The 12,329-nt window shown below is 49.4% G+C and overlaps 5 protein-coding genes across 5 annotated transcripts; 4 read left to right on the forward strand and 1 right to left on the reverse strand.

The window, feature by feature from the left end:
- Positions 1-473: 473 nt before the first annotated feature.
- EJ05DRAFT_498992 (uncharacterized protein) lies at positions 474-909 on the forward strand (the record flags this gene model as incomplete). The annotated part of the gene is made up of 2 exons (XM_033746763.1): positions 474-729; positions 794-909. 2 exons carry the CDS (start codon positions 474-476, stop codon positions 907-909), a joined length of 372 nt encoding a protein of 123 aa, XP_033602246.1.
- A 989-nt stretch (positions 910-1,898) lies between these two features.
- On the forward strand, positions 1,899-3,863 carry EJ05DRAFT_484703 (uncharacterized protein; the record flags this gene model as incomplete). The annotated part of the gene is made up of 2 exons (XM_033745369.1): positions 1,899-2,277; positions 2,338-3,863. 2 exons carry the CDS (start codon positions 1,899-1,901, stop codon positions 3,861-3,863), a joined length of 1,905 nt encoding a protein of 634 aa, XP_033602247.1.
- Positions 3,864-5,880: 2,017 nt separating this feature from the next.
- EJ05DRAFT_309918 (uncharacterized protein) lies at positions 5,881-6,507 on the reverse strand. Its single transcript, XM_033740680.1, has one exon. It carries the CDS (start codon positions 6,329-6,331, stop codon positions 5,939-5,941), a length of 393 nt encoding a protein of 130 aa, XP_033602248.1. The 5' UTR covers positions 6,332-6,507; the 3' UTR covers positions 5,881-5,938.
- Positions 6,508-9,236: 2,729 nt separating this feature from the next.
- Positions 9,237-9,734, forward strand: EJ05DRAFT_484704 (uncharacterized protein; the record flags this gene model as incomplete). Its single annotated transcript, XM_033745370.1, has 1 exon — positions 9,237-9,734. One exon carries the CDS (start codon positions 9,237-9,239, stop codon positions 9,732-9,734), a length of 498 nt encoding a protein of 165 aa, XP_033602249.1.
- A 730-nt stretch (positions 9,735-10,464) lies between these two features.
- Positions 10,465-11,714, forward strand: EJ05DRAFT_526493 (uncharacterized protein; the record flags this gene model as incomplete). Its single annotated transcript, XM_033748871.1, has 2 exons — positions 10,465-10,571; positions 10,739-11,714. 2 exons carry the CDS (start codon positions 10,465-10,467, stop codon positions 11,328-11,330), a joined length of 699 nt encoding a protein of 232 aa, XP_033602250.1. The 3' UTR covers positions 11,331-11,714.
- Positions 11,715-12,329: the final 615 nt, after the last annotated feature.

The raw sequence follows: 12,329 nt of genomic DNA on the forward strand, positions 1-12,329 counted from the left end.
CTCAATATAATAATGAACCTCCGTACTATATTCAGTATTGGACAAAAGTATGTTTTCACCTTTCGCAAAGCGACCTTAACTTGTTGTTGCATCAGTCAAATCAAGTCAAGACCATCAAATGGTTTCCGTGTGATTTAATGAGGCAGTTCTGGCAGAACACGGTCGATCATCGATGTGGTGGCCATGTAGGCGCCGTTTCAGATTTGTCTCAGGACTACGCCGTAATGTAGGCAGAACAGGAGGCAACTTATGCGCCTTAGATCTACCTTGGATAGATTATTCCAGCATATATACTGGCTCCCGTCCTAGACTGTCACATGCGTAGATGCTGTTACTCACATCATACCTATGAACGCTATTGAATATGAAATATGTATGGCTTTACTATTAGCATTTCATTCTTCTCACTTGTTTTCTTCTATCCTGTAACATCTTTACCAAACCTAAGGGATTCCTATAACCCTGATAACGCAATGCTGAACTTATCCGCACGGCAAGCAAATAATCTTCAGACCTTTGATCAAGCCCTCGGCGGAGCAAAGGCGCCAGCAATTACGCAAAGTGGAGACTATCAACGTCCATACACTGTCGACGGAGTCCTTTTCGCTGATCTTGGATCTGCGACACGGCGCAGCTGTGACACGCAGTTCAACGCTTGCGCTGGAATTGTGAACGCGGCTGGAAACAACAAGGGATCTTTCAGTGTGACCGATTGTGATGCTCAGAGAAGTAAGGAGTTAAAACGATGCAATTGCATGACACTTGAGATCTAGCGACTAACGACGATGTCCAGGTGCCTGCACCACTGGCAAATCACAATCAGAAGATCCGCCGTCTACTATTGGATTTACGGAGAATCTAGGACCAGACCCTCAATTTCCGGACTTTGATCTTATATGTGATGCTTGAGTTGATGTCAATAGCAACAACACCATGTCGATGGTATATATGCTTAAGTTTTTGTACAGCATGGTTTTACTAGCATCTCATTGAGTATATAAAGGATCTGTACTAAAAGGCTTTGTATAAGAAGATTATGGATTTGAGACCCTTTTAATCTACCTAGACAATCATGGTAATTTAAATTGAATATTAAATTTCAGACACGCCGACGCAAGAGATCTACTAACTATGCCATAAAAACCCCTTCTCATAGGATATGGGTGCAGTATGCACTTATATGCTGGCTGATCCTAAAGCGCATTTCTCGTATATTAGCCTGTTGTTTGTTTGGCGGGGTGGGGGATGGGTTAAGACGCATAAAGACATAGTTCAGACCGGCGAGTGAAGATTGTGTTCTTCATGGCTCGTAAAGCCTATTAGACAAATATTGAAACCAGTGTAGATCATCATGAAGATAAACAATGAAGCAACAATATACACAGATATAGATCCACTCACCTTCAATACAAATGACTTGTCAAAACTATGAGTATTGTGCTGGAAGTTTGGAATCAGTGTCAGATTGTCTTCCTTTATATACGTCTAACACGCAATACAGTAATACTCATTCTGAATCATTCTTTGCATACGAGACGCCCCGCTTTTCGAAACACTAAGATCATTTGGGTAAGAGAGCTTGTACTGATAGAGGCAAGTCTGGTAGGGATGCCACACGTGACTACAGAACCGCAGGGTGCGGCGGGCGCTAGCCATCTACAGATTAGACTGTTGTTCCTTGCTTGGGTCATAAACAATGGCTGATTCATGTACACAAACAACCTCACAGCTACCTCTCTTTACGAATACAAACACTCGCTAAGACTTGCGCTTCTTTCCAATATCAATTCTTATCCATCACGGAATACTCCCCGGGTCTGCAAGACGGACTATTACTGCAATCTCGCCAATAGCGATCGACACAGGCGGGCAATTTTCCTACTTCAGAAATAGGGACAATGCCGCGCTTGACCCGCGCGCAGCGCGCCGCACAGGCTGAAGGTAGCGACACCATCCATATCGACCACACAGCAACAGAACCAATTGAATCAGTAGACTCTATATCTGACGATCTCGAGCGCGCTCCCTTGAAGGAATTGGCAATCAACTTTGAAGAGGTTGCCGAGGAGATGCCCCCGAAGAAGAAAGCTGCCAAGGGCAAAGGCAAAGGACGCGGCAAGAAGACAAAGAAAGAGGAAGTTGTTGAGGAAGAGCAGATTGAAGAGGAACCTGAACCTGAAGATAGCGCTGAAATGCCAGGTGATCCTGAACAAGCTGTAGCTGGTACTGCTAGTGAAGGGTTTGAGGAAGAATTGCGAACAGAGCCGGAGCTACAAGGTGTGTCCCGGCCGTTCTCCACTGACAGTCACAATTTTCAATGCTGACCTATGATTCTAGTCACAGCTCAGATGAGCGTTGAAGAAACACCAGCGCCACCTTCAGTGCGTGCTACGCGCAAGACCAGACGCCAACTAGCTATGGAGGCCGAAGTCGAGAAACAAGAACCACAGCCCGAGCCCACGAAGAACGAAATGAACCAGTCTGATGCATCGGAGGAACATACTCCCGAGGTTCCTGCTATAGTACCTGTCATTGAGGTTCCTACGACAGAAACTCCTATTGCCAACTCCCCTGAATATCCAGTCCAGGAAGACTCGCCAGAGGAAGAATTGTCACCAAGCCATCAAATCAAGATGTCCTTGACACCGATTAAGGTTCCTTCATCGGATGTTTCTAGCCGCAGCGGCTCTCTATCACCATCGCGTAAATCGCCCGGTACCATAGAGGCTCTTGACGCTCTCGAGGACGCGATGGAGGACATCACTAAAGCACTCACGCCTAATAAGACTCGATCCGCACCCAAAGTAAAGGTTAATGGTCATACCCCGACTACGAGTGACTCGTCCATCGAGGCTCCAATTCCAGCCCCAAAGGTGTCACGAACACCCCGCGCTGCTAGATCGCTTAAGGAGAATGTGCCACCAAAGTCAGCAGCAAAGAAGACTGTTCCAGCAATAGTTTCCAAGCCTGTAGTACCCCGTCCACAGAAGAACATCACAAGTAAACCTCCAGCCTCCAGCAATCCGAAACCGAAGGGAACAGGAGAAGTCGTAGATTACCTTGCATCAAAACGTCGGCCCGTAAGCGTGTCATTCCCAACACCTCCTCCTCTAGCCAAATCCACCAGAGCCCCCACCAAAGCATCTTTCACATTACCTGGTGAAGCTGTTGCAGCGAAATTAAAAGCTGCCCGAGAAGCACGTCTTCAGAAGGACGCTGCCGAAGGAGAGAAGGCCGCCCAGAAGAAGCCTGTCGTCAAAGCACGACCCATCCCTAAAGCTGCTGGCCAGGCCCCTGTAGTCAAGCAAACAGCAGCCAGTAGAGCACGAGAAGCCGCTATCAATGGAACCGTACCTAATGTCCAAGCTCCAAAGCGCAACTCTTCTATGGACATCACGGCAGCTTCTAAAAGGATATCTCTAGCTACGTCGAGGACTCGGCCGGCGTCAGTACATATCGGCTCATTGACCAAGAAGGACACGCCTGGCATCACAATCCCGCCACCAGCACCCTCAAGCAATACAATGCCTAAAGCCCGCGTGCCATCCACACACGCTCCATCCGTAATTTGCAAACCTGCTCGCGTCCCAAGCAACTCTAAGCCTTCGGCCGTTGGCCCAGTCACCGGTGCACCGGTATCTGCCGCCGAAGCCGCGGCCCAGCGCGTCAAGGGCAGAGAAGTGTTCAACAGAGATCGACAGGAAAAGGAGGAGCGCGAACGCGAGAAGAGAGAAAAGGAGGAGGCCGCGAAGAAGGCTAGAGCAGAGGCGGCCGAGCGCGGCCGAATCGCGAGTAGGGAGTGGGCCGAGAAGCAGAAAAAGAGAGCTGAGAGCGCCGTGGCGGGTCAGGCTGCGGCTGTGTGAGCCCGGCTTGCTGGCTTTTTTTTTTTGAAAGGGGTCGAAAGATGTGATGGGTGTTGGTTTTTGAAGTATGTGCGCGTGTGCGTGTGCCTGTGCTTTTGCAGTCGCGTTGGCGTGTGGGTCGGGTTTGGTGTATGTGTATACAATGCGTTCTGGAGTTTTCTCACTTCGACATTGAGCCCAAGTGCGGCGTGGTTTTTTGGATCACACCATTTGTCCTTGTACCTTTTAAGGGGTTTATCATACCAACCAATTCATACTTCTTGCTCTCGCAATTTGGATCCTGTCACGCTTGTTTGGCACTTGTTGAGGTTCCGATATTTCTCTCGCGGGGTTTTAATCACTCAACATAGAGGGATTATAGCCCAATATGGAAGTGACAAATTCGTTGATGGGTATGAAAATTTGTTATTGCAGTCATCGAGAACATTCTTTGCGTTGACGGCCATGTGCTCCGAGACACAGGCTGCGCAACTTGAAGTACATGCTGTGCGGAGTTCAGATTCTATCTACAAGTTTCTCGGCATAACTTTGTTTCTTTGGATACAGATTTCTTTACCTATAGTATGGGAGATGCAGCTTGAATCATTATACCGTAACTCTGAATATGTACCTGAATCTTTGTATATTATGATATAGAATCATGATTCAATTTTGAGTTCTATCTTCTACTGTGTCTCTCGGTTGGATAATGGAGAATCATGTTATATTGGCGATACGGTGACTTGTTATACCACCAGTGGTAAGACTTTACGCTGGAAAATGGTTGGAGATTAGGTGCTTTAAGTCGTCCGTGGACGTAGATGAAGTAGCGGTGCCTCCTACTCACTCACCCACCTATGCTGGTCCCGTGAAAAACAGTAGTCTAGACGTGAAGACCGTGTGGCTTTAGCATTAGGAGCTCACCGCCGGCTGTATGTAGACAGATAGACAGACAGACTCACTGACCGGCGTATATCGTGCATAACACGTCCTTTGAAGGCTCGTCTAGGTCACCGGTCTTAGTGTGAAATGTGGAATGAAGCATCCATCCCAAAAACGCGAGATAAGCTTCTTTTGGGAGTGGAACCCATTCAAGTAAGTACTATGTAGGAAGGTGTAGTGACTGGAGGACTTAGGAGCAGCGAAGCTTCTTTCAGAGTCAGTAGGGAGGGTAAGGGGCGTCTACAGAGGGTGGAAGAGGGACAAGCGTAGTATAGACGTGCCTCATGTTCTGTCTGGCTGTAAAAGTGGAATAAAAGGAGGCGTTATGGTACGGGGTGTATGACGGACTTGTGACAATATACTTCAGCTATGACGCGCGTGAGGTATAGGAAGAACATGGATGAGACAGCGAACGCCAACAAGAGCAGTTTCGAGAAGAAGCCCCCCCCTCCGTGTGGGGGTACGAGGATATTAGACATACGAGGTAGATGCCAAGATAGCTGGAATCGATGACAAGTGGAAGAAAATGACTATGACAGAAAGAAGGAAATAGCGAAAAGAAGGATGGAATAGAGCACATGCAGATCGCGACTCCTTCGTTCGTTCCGTGGAGAATACCGTCCTGGGCTCAACCTCGCATGTAGTTGGTATACGAGCGCTTTTTACTTCCTTGCGACCTGAAATTCGTCATTCTTGAGCTGTAGGTCATTCTTCGACCGCGTTCGAGACCTTATGAGTAGGTGCCAGATGTGTAGCTCGACCACCACCGCCGTAGCCAACGAGCAAGCCTTAGATGAGAGACTATGTATGATCCGGTGTATGCAAGGCCTGTTAAGAGCGCTTTTGTTTGATGTGGACCTTACCTATTAACTCAAAGCCGACAGCTGCTACAAATTTGAAATACCGCCCAAGTCTTCTTTTTTAATAATCCTTCACACGTAAGTGGTCGTAATTAAATGGGGACTCAAAGACACACACTGAAGATCTATGCCCAACCATCAAAAAAGTAATGTGTCTTCTTGTTGCTCTGCACAAATTTTTCTTCTTCTTCTTCTCTAAATGGCGCGCACGAAAGACGCTACCCCAGATGTTGGCACATGCGCGGAGGAGTGCATTGTTATGCTGTCAAGGGGGCTTTGGAATGGGGGAGCATGTCATTTGCCGGCCCGGGGAAGTCGGGACGCGCCCGTTCGCCCAAGGGTGTTGTTCAAGCAGGAAGCAGAAACACACATCTCGTATGGACGAGGTCGAACACTTGGCGGTAGTCCACGGTTCGCGGGGCGGCTCATGTAGACCCTGGCACCCATGCTGTTTAATCTAAGTCTACATAACCGATGTTTGAGAATTTGAAATGTAGGCAGCGGCAGTAAGGGCAGGGCGCATTGGCTGATCGAGTCCTCCCCGTTCACGGACCCATTGATAAGAAGAGGCTGCCGAAGATGTTTTGATGAAAATGCTTGTGCGAAAAAAACCGGGAGAAGCGACGAAAGGGCGGCGTCTCGCCAAACTGCACAGACCGTGTTGTTGGGAAGAAATGGTTGGCGCATGCAGCACTGCCATGGTGAGTGAGCCTCTGAAATCTAAACGAATGTGCAGGAGCTAGACAGCCCGTAGATGTCCTGACAGTGTTGATACGCTGCCAAACAATGCCTTGTTTTCCATATCTTGCATTGCTAGGCCGGCATCGATAATGGGCGATGGCACGAGCAGATAGCCGTCTCGACTGTATGCGGCTGGCCAGAAGCGACGCGGGCATACGAAGGTGGGTCTTGGGGGGTGAAGATAAGAAGTATGTCTTAGGATCGTTGAGTCACCGTGAATGGATGCAGATTATTGTCAAAACTCAGAGCCATCCTGCGACATCTCAGGAATACTCCTAGCCTAACCCATTAGGGTACTCTAGATCATCTTAACACTTGAGTAATTCAATCCATCGTTGGATGGTGCACTAGCGGGCCGCTTGCGTCTCCCTCCCGTCTGGGGTAGAGCTTGTAGACTGGGATGAAGGGTAGCGGCTAGACTCGACGTAGCATGCTGCACATATCACGTTTGTAGCAGGCTATAATTAATAGCGAAGATGTCAATATTGAGATCCAGTGGATTCGGCACTCTAACTCGGTATGAAGAGGAAGCTACTACAAGTCTGGCCTGACCGAATCCTATGGCACCTCGAGTACCAGAGTATTGCCGTCGATGACAGTTGTCCCCACCTTCGACTCGAAGATATGCATCATTTCGGTGTGCGATTCGTCCACGGCAACACTGCTTTGTGCAAGCTGCGCCCAGTTCATATGTTGGTCTCCTTGGTGATCTCTAAGACCTATATAGCATAGCCTTCCAATCGCAGCTGTCCTTACCAAAGCAACATATGTTTGGATGAGTACAGGCAGGAGAACAGTCGTGCACACATTACTCTATAACGCCGTATGTGCATCTTCGATTCCGTGCATGTACATAGTACAGGCAAGCGTCACCATCGCGCTTGAGACTGCCTGAGCAGATTCTCTTGAAGCAAAGCTCGGCGGAAAGCGTTCGAGCTAGCATCCATGTCCATGTCCATAGTGTTGCTATGACTGGTCATCAATTTTTCTCCTTTGCCCTGGCTCCACTCGCTCTCCCGTTCGCTTCCGCCGTTTCTTGTACCAAATAAAGAATGATATCTAAGTGGTCCATGTTCAGGCCTATTCTAGCTATGTATAGCGTAAAGGATGAGCATCTCGCCACGTTTCGTTGGGCTCAATGAGACATTTCGACTATAGTAACCTCACATCAGCTCACCATGTCGTGTTGCTCAAGATCATGCTCAACATTCCTAGAGCGTCGCGCCGTGCAAGGACCAAAGATGAGAGGCCTGCGAGGCTGGGAAATACAGTACCAATCTCTATGCTGTGCAACATGATCGACCTCCATCAGAGCCGTTACCTAACACCGAGGAGCGAAAATTTTGATACCGTAGCATGTAGCGCATTTCCGGTGAAGCTTGAGCTGAGTTACGCAGAACGAGTCATAAAAAAAGTTTTTTTCAACGATGTGATGCTGATGTTCTCCGGTATTTCTCCGGTATTCACGAACCCGACTTTTGACTTGTGTATCAATTACATTTCATCTTTTTCCCATAGAACCACTTGCTAGTCATCCCAAATCAAGATAGTTGATCAAATATGGCATAGTTATTGCGTTCCGGATGTCCTGAGGTCAAGTGAAAATGTCAATCGAGAGATTTTGTGAAGTCTTGTAAAAGTATTTGAATATACCAGGTACTGCACTATTGATGCCGAAGGAGCCTTAGACGCTATTGGACAATTCCGTGAACGGCGGAAGTAAAGATTGACATGTCTAACTCGTTCGAGCAAGGCTGGCTTTCTCCTCAAATGACAGGAATATGGCGCAACTCGCGCTGCCAAGGTGCGCTTTCGCTTCGAGTTTGGCACCCGAGCGGCGAGAACCGTAGTTGTGTTACCAGGGGGTTCTGGAGGTTATGTATGTGTGGGCACAAAGCCGCAATATAACGAAGTGAATTCAAAGTCATCGGATTCAGACCAAAGGCAAGTTTTAAGATCGAGGTTATAATGCCAAACCTAATGAATAGAGAGCCCCAGGAAGGAACAGCATTGTTAGTCTATGGCGAGTGATCCACCTGAGACAAGCAAAGGCCAGGGGGACCCGAAGAGGGGTACATCAGCCCATCCATGTACATCAACCCATGACCACTTTTAATAGTGGAGGAACGAATCGCATCATTGGGGCCGAGACGGCAGGGAATGTGACTCGTGTGGAGGAGCGCTCCGAGCTCTCATCAGGGTTTGCCGCCGCTGCCTTCGTCTTGACTTGCATTCGTTGAGTGAGCATGTTCACAAACTAGTGCTAATACGCCATCATCTGGTCTATCTCGATACTACGAATCTCTATTTTTTTTTTGTAGTTTCTCCAAGCTCTCTGAGGGCTGAGATTGCCGTGGTGCACGTAAGGGTTATTGGGTCGGGTCTGGTAGTAGTAGGAATAGTCAGTATTAGAGCTCCAGGGTTCTGATTGAAGCTCGCACCGGTGAGTTCTCTTCTTGCTGCAGGTTTGAACGATTTTGGAAGCATCCAAGTGTAAGCCATAGGCGGATTCAACACACCAGTCCACAAGTACCTGGCCTGCTGCGTAGTTGTGCAATGAGCAATGACGCCCCCCCGCGCGGGCGAAGAAAGACTTTTGCAACCGTGATGGTCCGTGCGTGCTTGCACCCCTTGTCAATCCCTCTCCTCTCCCCATCAACCCACTAAGAGACTACGACGACCAAGAGAAGGCCCCACTATTTACTAGCTCATGCGCCCTTCCCAAGCCTCTATAAACCACTCAACTACCCATCTCACACTCTTTCAAAAGCTCCAGATCCCCACTCCTCTTACAACCTTTCTCGACTCGAACACCCGTCAATCTAGTCCTATCCTCAACTACCACTTCAACATGTCGACCGAAATGGATTGGTATCATGACTACTGCCTCTCCTGCGATCGCCAGCTCTCCGAGGGCGCTTACTGCTCCCAGGCCTGCCGTCTAGCAGACCTCGAAAACACGAATTCAAACACGACGTCCGTTAATACTCACAATCACACTCACTCCGGCTTCTACCTCCCTCCTGCCGTCGACTTCGCTACCCACAGCCAATCCGCTGAGCGGAGCAAAGCATACTCCCAGCAATCGAGTCCTTCCACACACTACTACACATACTACTCTCCTCCATCGCCGACATGCTCCTCCTACAGCTCCACCTCTAGCTCTACCGCACAAACCTCACAGACTCAGGCAAAACGCCTCAGTGCTTCATCATCTCACTCGTCGTTATCGTCCGTATCGGGCAATCAGACTGCTCCAGGCCTCACACCTCAAGCTGCATCAGCGTTACAAGGCTATGTCAGTTCCTTTGACCAAGTTCGGGAGCACAAGCGACGATATCGATCCTAGATCCCGTACAAACGCTCTTACCTGACGATCATCACGCACTTCATAACGACACACACGTTTCGCAAACTACTACTACACCGAACTCACCACTCCTGAAACACCGCTCATCCATCTCTTGTTTTTCTTGGGCGATCTTTACCTCTCAACACGAATTTCTATGTAGCGACTACCCTCTCATCATCATCATCGGTCCCGCATCGGGAATGTGTAACAAAAGCATTTCTTCTTGTGTGTCTACGGTTATCAAACATGCAAACCGAGCTATTCCATTCCGTTTTCTTTGTCACAATGTACGAAGGGCTTCAAACATGTCGAGGAATACCACTGTAACGAGCATTGATTAGGAGTAGAGCGCAGTGGCGTCATGAAACTCCACGAAATGGATATTGGGAAGACTTGAGGATGGCGCGATCAGCATTTTCCTATGTCACATCGACTCTCAAGTCGATCGATCTCCGGGCATCTTGAAGATATTGCCCTGCATGGGAAGGAGATCAAGTTGAGATCTGCCCTTGGGTCTCGACTCGGCACGAGGACCTGTGGCTTGAGTCTACAAGGAATATGTACCTAGATAGAACGTTCTTGCTACGGAACAAAGTGTCCAAACGGACCTATAAATCCCTCGGGATTCGCAGAATTGACTGTTTGGTCCCCGAAACCTAGCTTGTGCACTCGTCATCTTAAAAGGTTCCTTCCGCAGACTTCTTTCAGCTTCTGGTGACGACAAGCCATGTGTCGGAGCATGAGTCGTGATGCCCAGCGCGCAGAATCGCGCATCTACCTCAGAGTGCTTAAGCGATACATGCCAATACGAAACCCCATACTTTCGCAATTCAAGTTCGCAGCAATAGCAAGCAGCCAAGCTGGATAATAGTCCACACAATCTCCTAGCGGCAGCGGCAGGCACAGTCACGCGTGCGACCATAAGCAACCATCGGGATCATCTCGCACTGGCCGACGTGACCACAGACCTATCACACGCAGCGCAGCCTCGTCCAACACAGCCTGCTGGATGTCTTGGTTGTCACTCCACAGATCATCAATAGTACCGCCGAGCAGCCCGAGATCGCCAGCTTGCGAAAAGAAAAAGGCCTGCGCCTGCACTGTCTCTCCGCACGAGTCGTCCCCAGGCTCGCTGTGTGGCGCGTTCGTCCTCCCTCTCCCAGGACTTATCCCAGGGTACCTTTAGGAGGGGGGCCACTGGTGCTTGCTGGCACCAAACAAACCGCGTCCCGCTACGGGCGGACAGAGGCCCAAAGTTACCAGTCTTACGGATCGTCGGGGGGTGGTTCAGCACAACGCAAGCCAGGCCGTTTCGAACGCAGCTTGCGTCGAGTTTGCAGCCTGCGCTGCAATCACTCAAAAAATCTGGTCTGGAACATGATGAGCGACGACGATGGGCGCGAGCAAGTTTCACAACGCGCTGAAAAGCCGGTCGCGATCGCTGGACCGACAAGGTGCACCCAGACTTACGCCAACGACCGGTACTTTGCAAGCTACGCAAGCTACGACAACGCCCTGGCTGAGGTCACTTGCATGCAGTGCATCCATGGCGGCTCTTGGGGAAAGCGTGGTGGCGTGAGACTCGGCCCATGACGAGCGAGCGGCTGGTGGGTGGGGCGGTGATAGTGGTTTGGTGGTTGTGGTTGTGTTTAGCGAGTTTCGATTTAGCGAGGTTCCGTCACGTAACAGCTTAGGATTCGCCGTGGACTGTGGGCTGTTGCGTGCTCTGTGTGCAAAAGCCGCTGTGGATGAGAGATTATTATCATCATCATCACCGTTATTATACTTAATGTCCGGTGATAATCTTCCTATGGTGTTGCCACGGTGTGGCTCGACTTCCGACATCGGCTAGCGTATGCTTTGAAAGAGGCAGACGGGAACATGCCGACGTCGGAGGAGCTGTCGAAACGGTATCCAGTACAGTACAGTACTCACTCTTAAGCATCTACTCAAAACGTGGACGTGGACCCTTTCTACGCTTGCTTGCATATCCAGCAATGAGCATCCATTGCTGCTAGGAGCTAAAAGCCGCTCGACACCACCATCAACGAAGGTTGTCTCATTCTGGACCCTTCTCTTTCCCTGAGTCTTTTTCCGTGTGGACCCTGATGGGCTGGTTTGTGAACAGTTGCGGGTCTTCCTCCCACGAACATGCGAGCGAACCCATTGAGAACCATGTCAGTCTGGTATCCGCGAGGACTCCGCACACGCAAGATAGACATCTTACAAGGATCAACGCTCCATACTTCGTGTCAGCGTGTGTGGTTGTATACATGTGCAGGTCTCAAAAGTCGCAACGGCGATCCATAGATCAACAGGCCGTGCTATCGAGTCTCTGCACAACACGCATGCTCTTGATCACCGACATGACGGATGCCGCCCTCTATGCTTGCGACATCTGGCGCAGGCGTTATCGTCAATCCATACCCGAACACTGTGATGGCTCACTTTGATATATGAATTGATATCGTGCCATCTTTCTCTTTGTCGCCGTGCCAATGGTGCCGTATAAAAGCGTCCTGGTGCCCCACCTACCCATGATGGACAGCCAGCCTGTGAGTCCCGAGTTGTGAATTCCACTGTGGTCTTGTC

The sequence above is a fragment of the Pseudovirgaria hyperparasitica genome (assembly GCF_010093815.1).
Source record: "Pseudovirgaria hyperparasitica strain CBS 121739 unplaced genomic scaffold EJ05scaffold_5, whole genome shotgun sequence".
NCBI classification, from domain to species: domain Eukaryota; kingdom Fungi; phylum Ascomycota; class Dothideomycetes; order Acrospermales; family Acrospermaceae; genus Pseudovirgaria; species Pseudovirgaria hyperparasitica.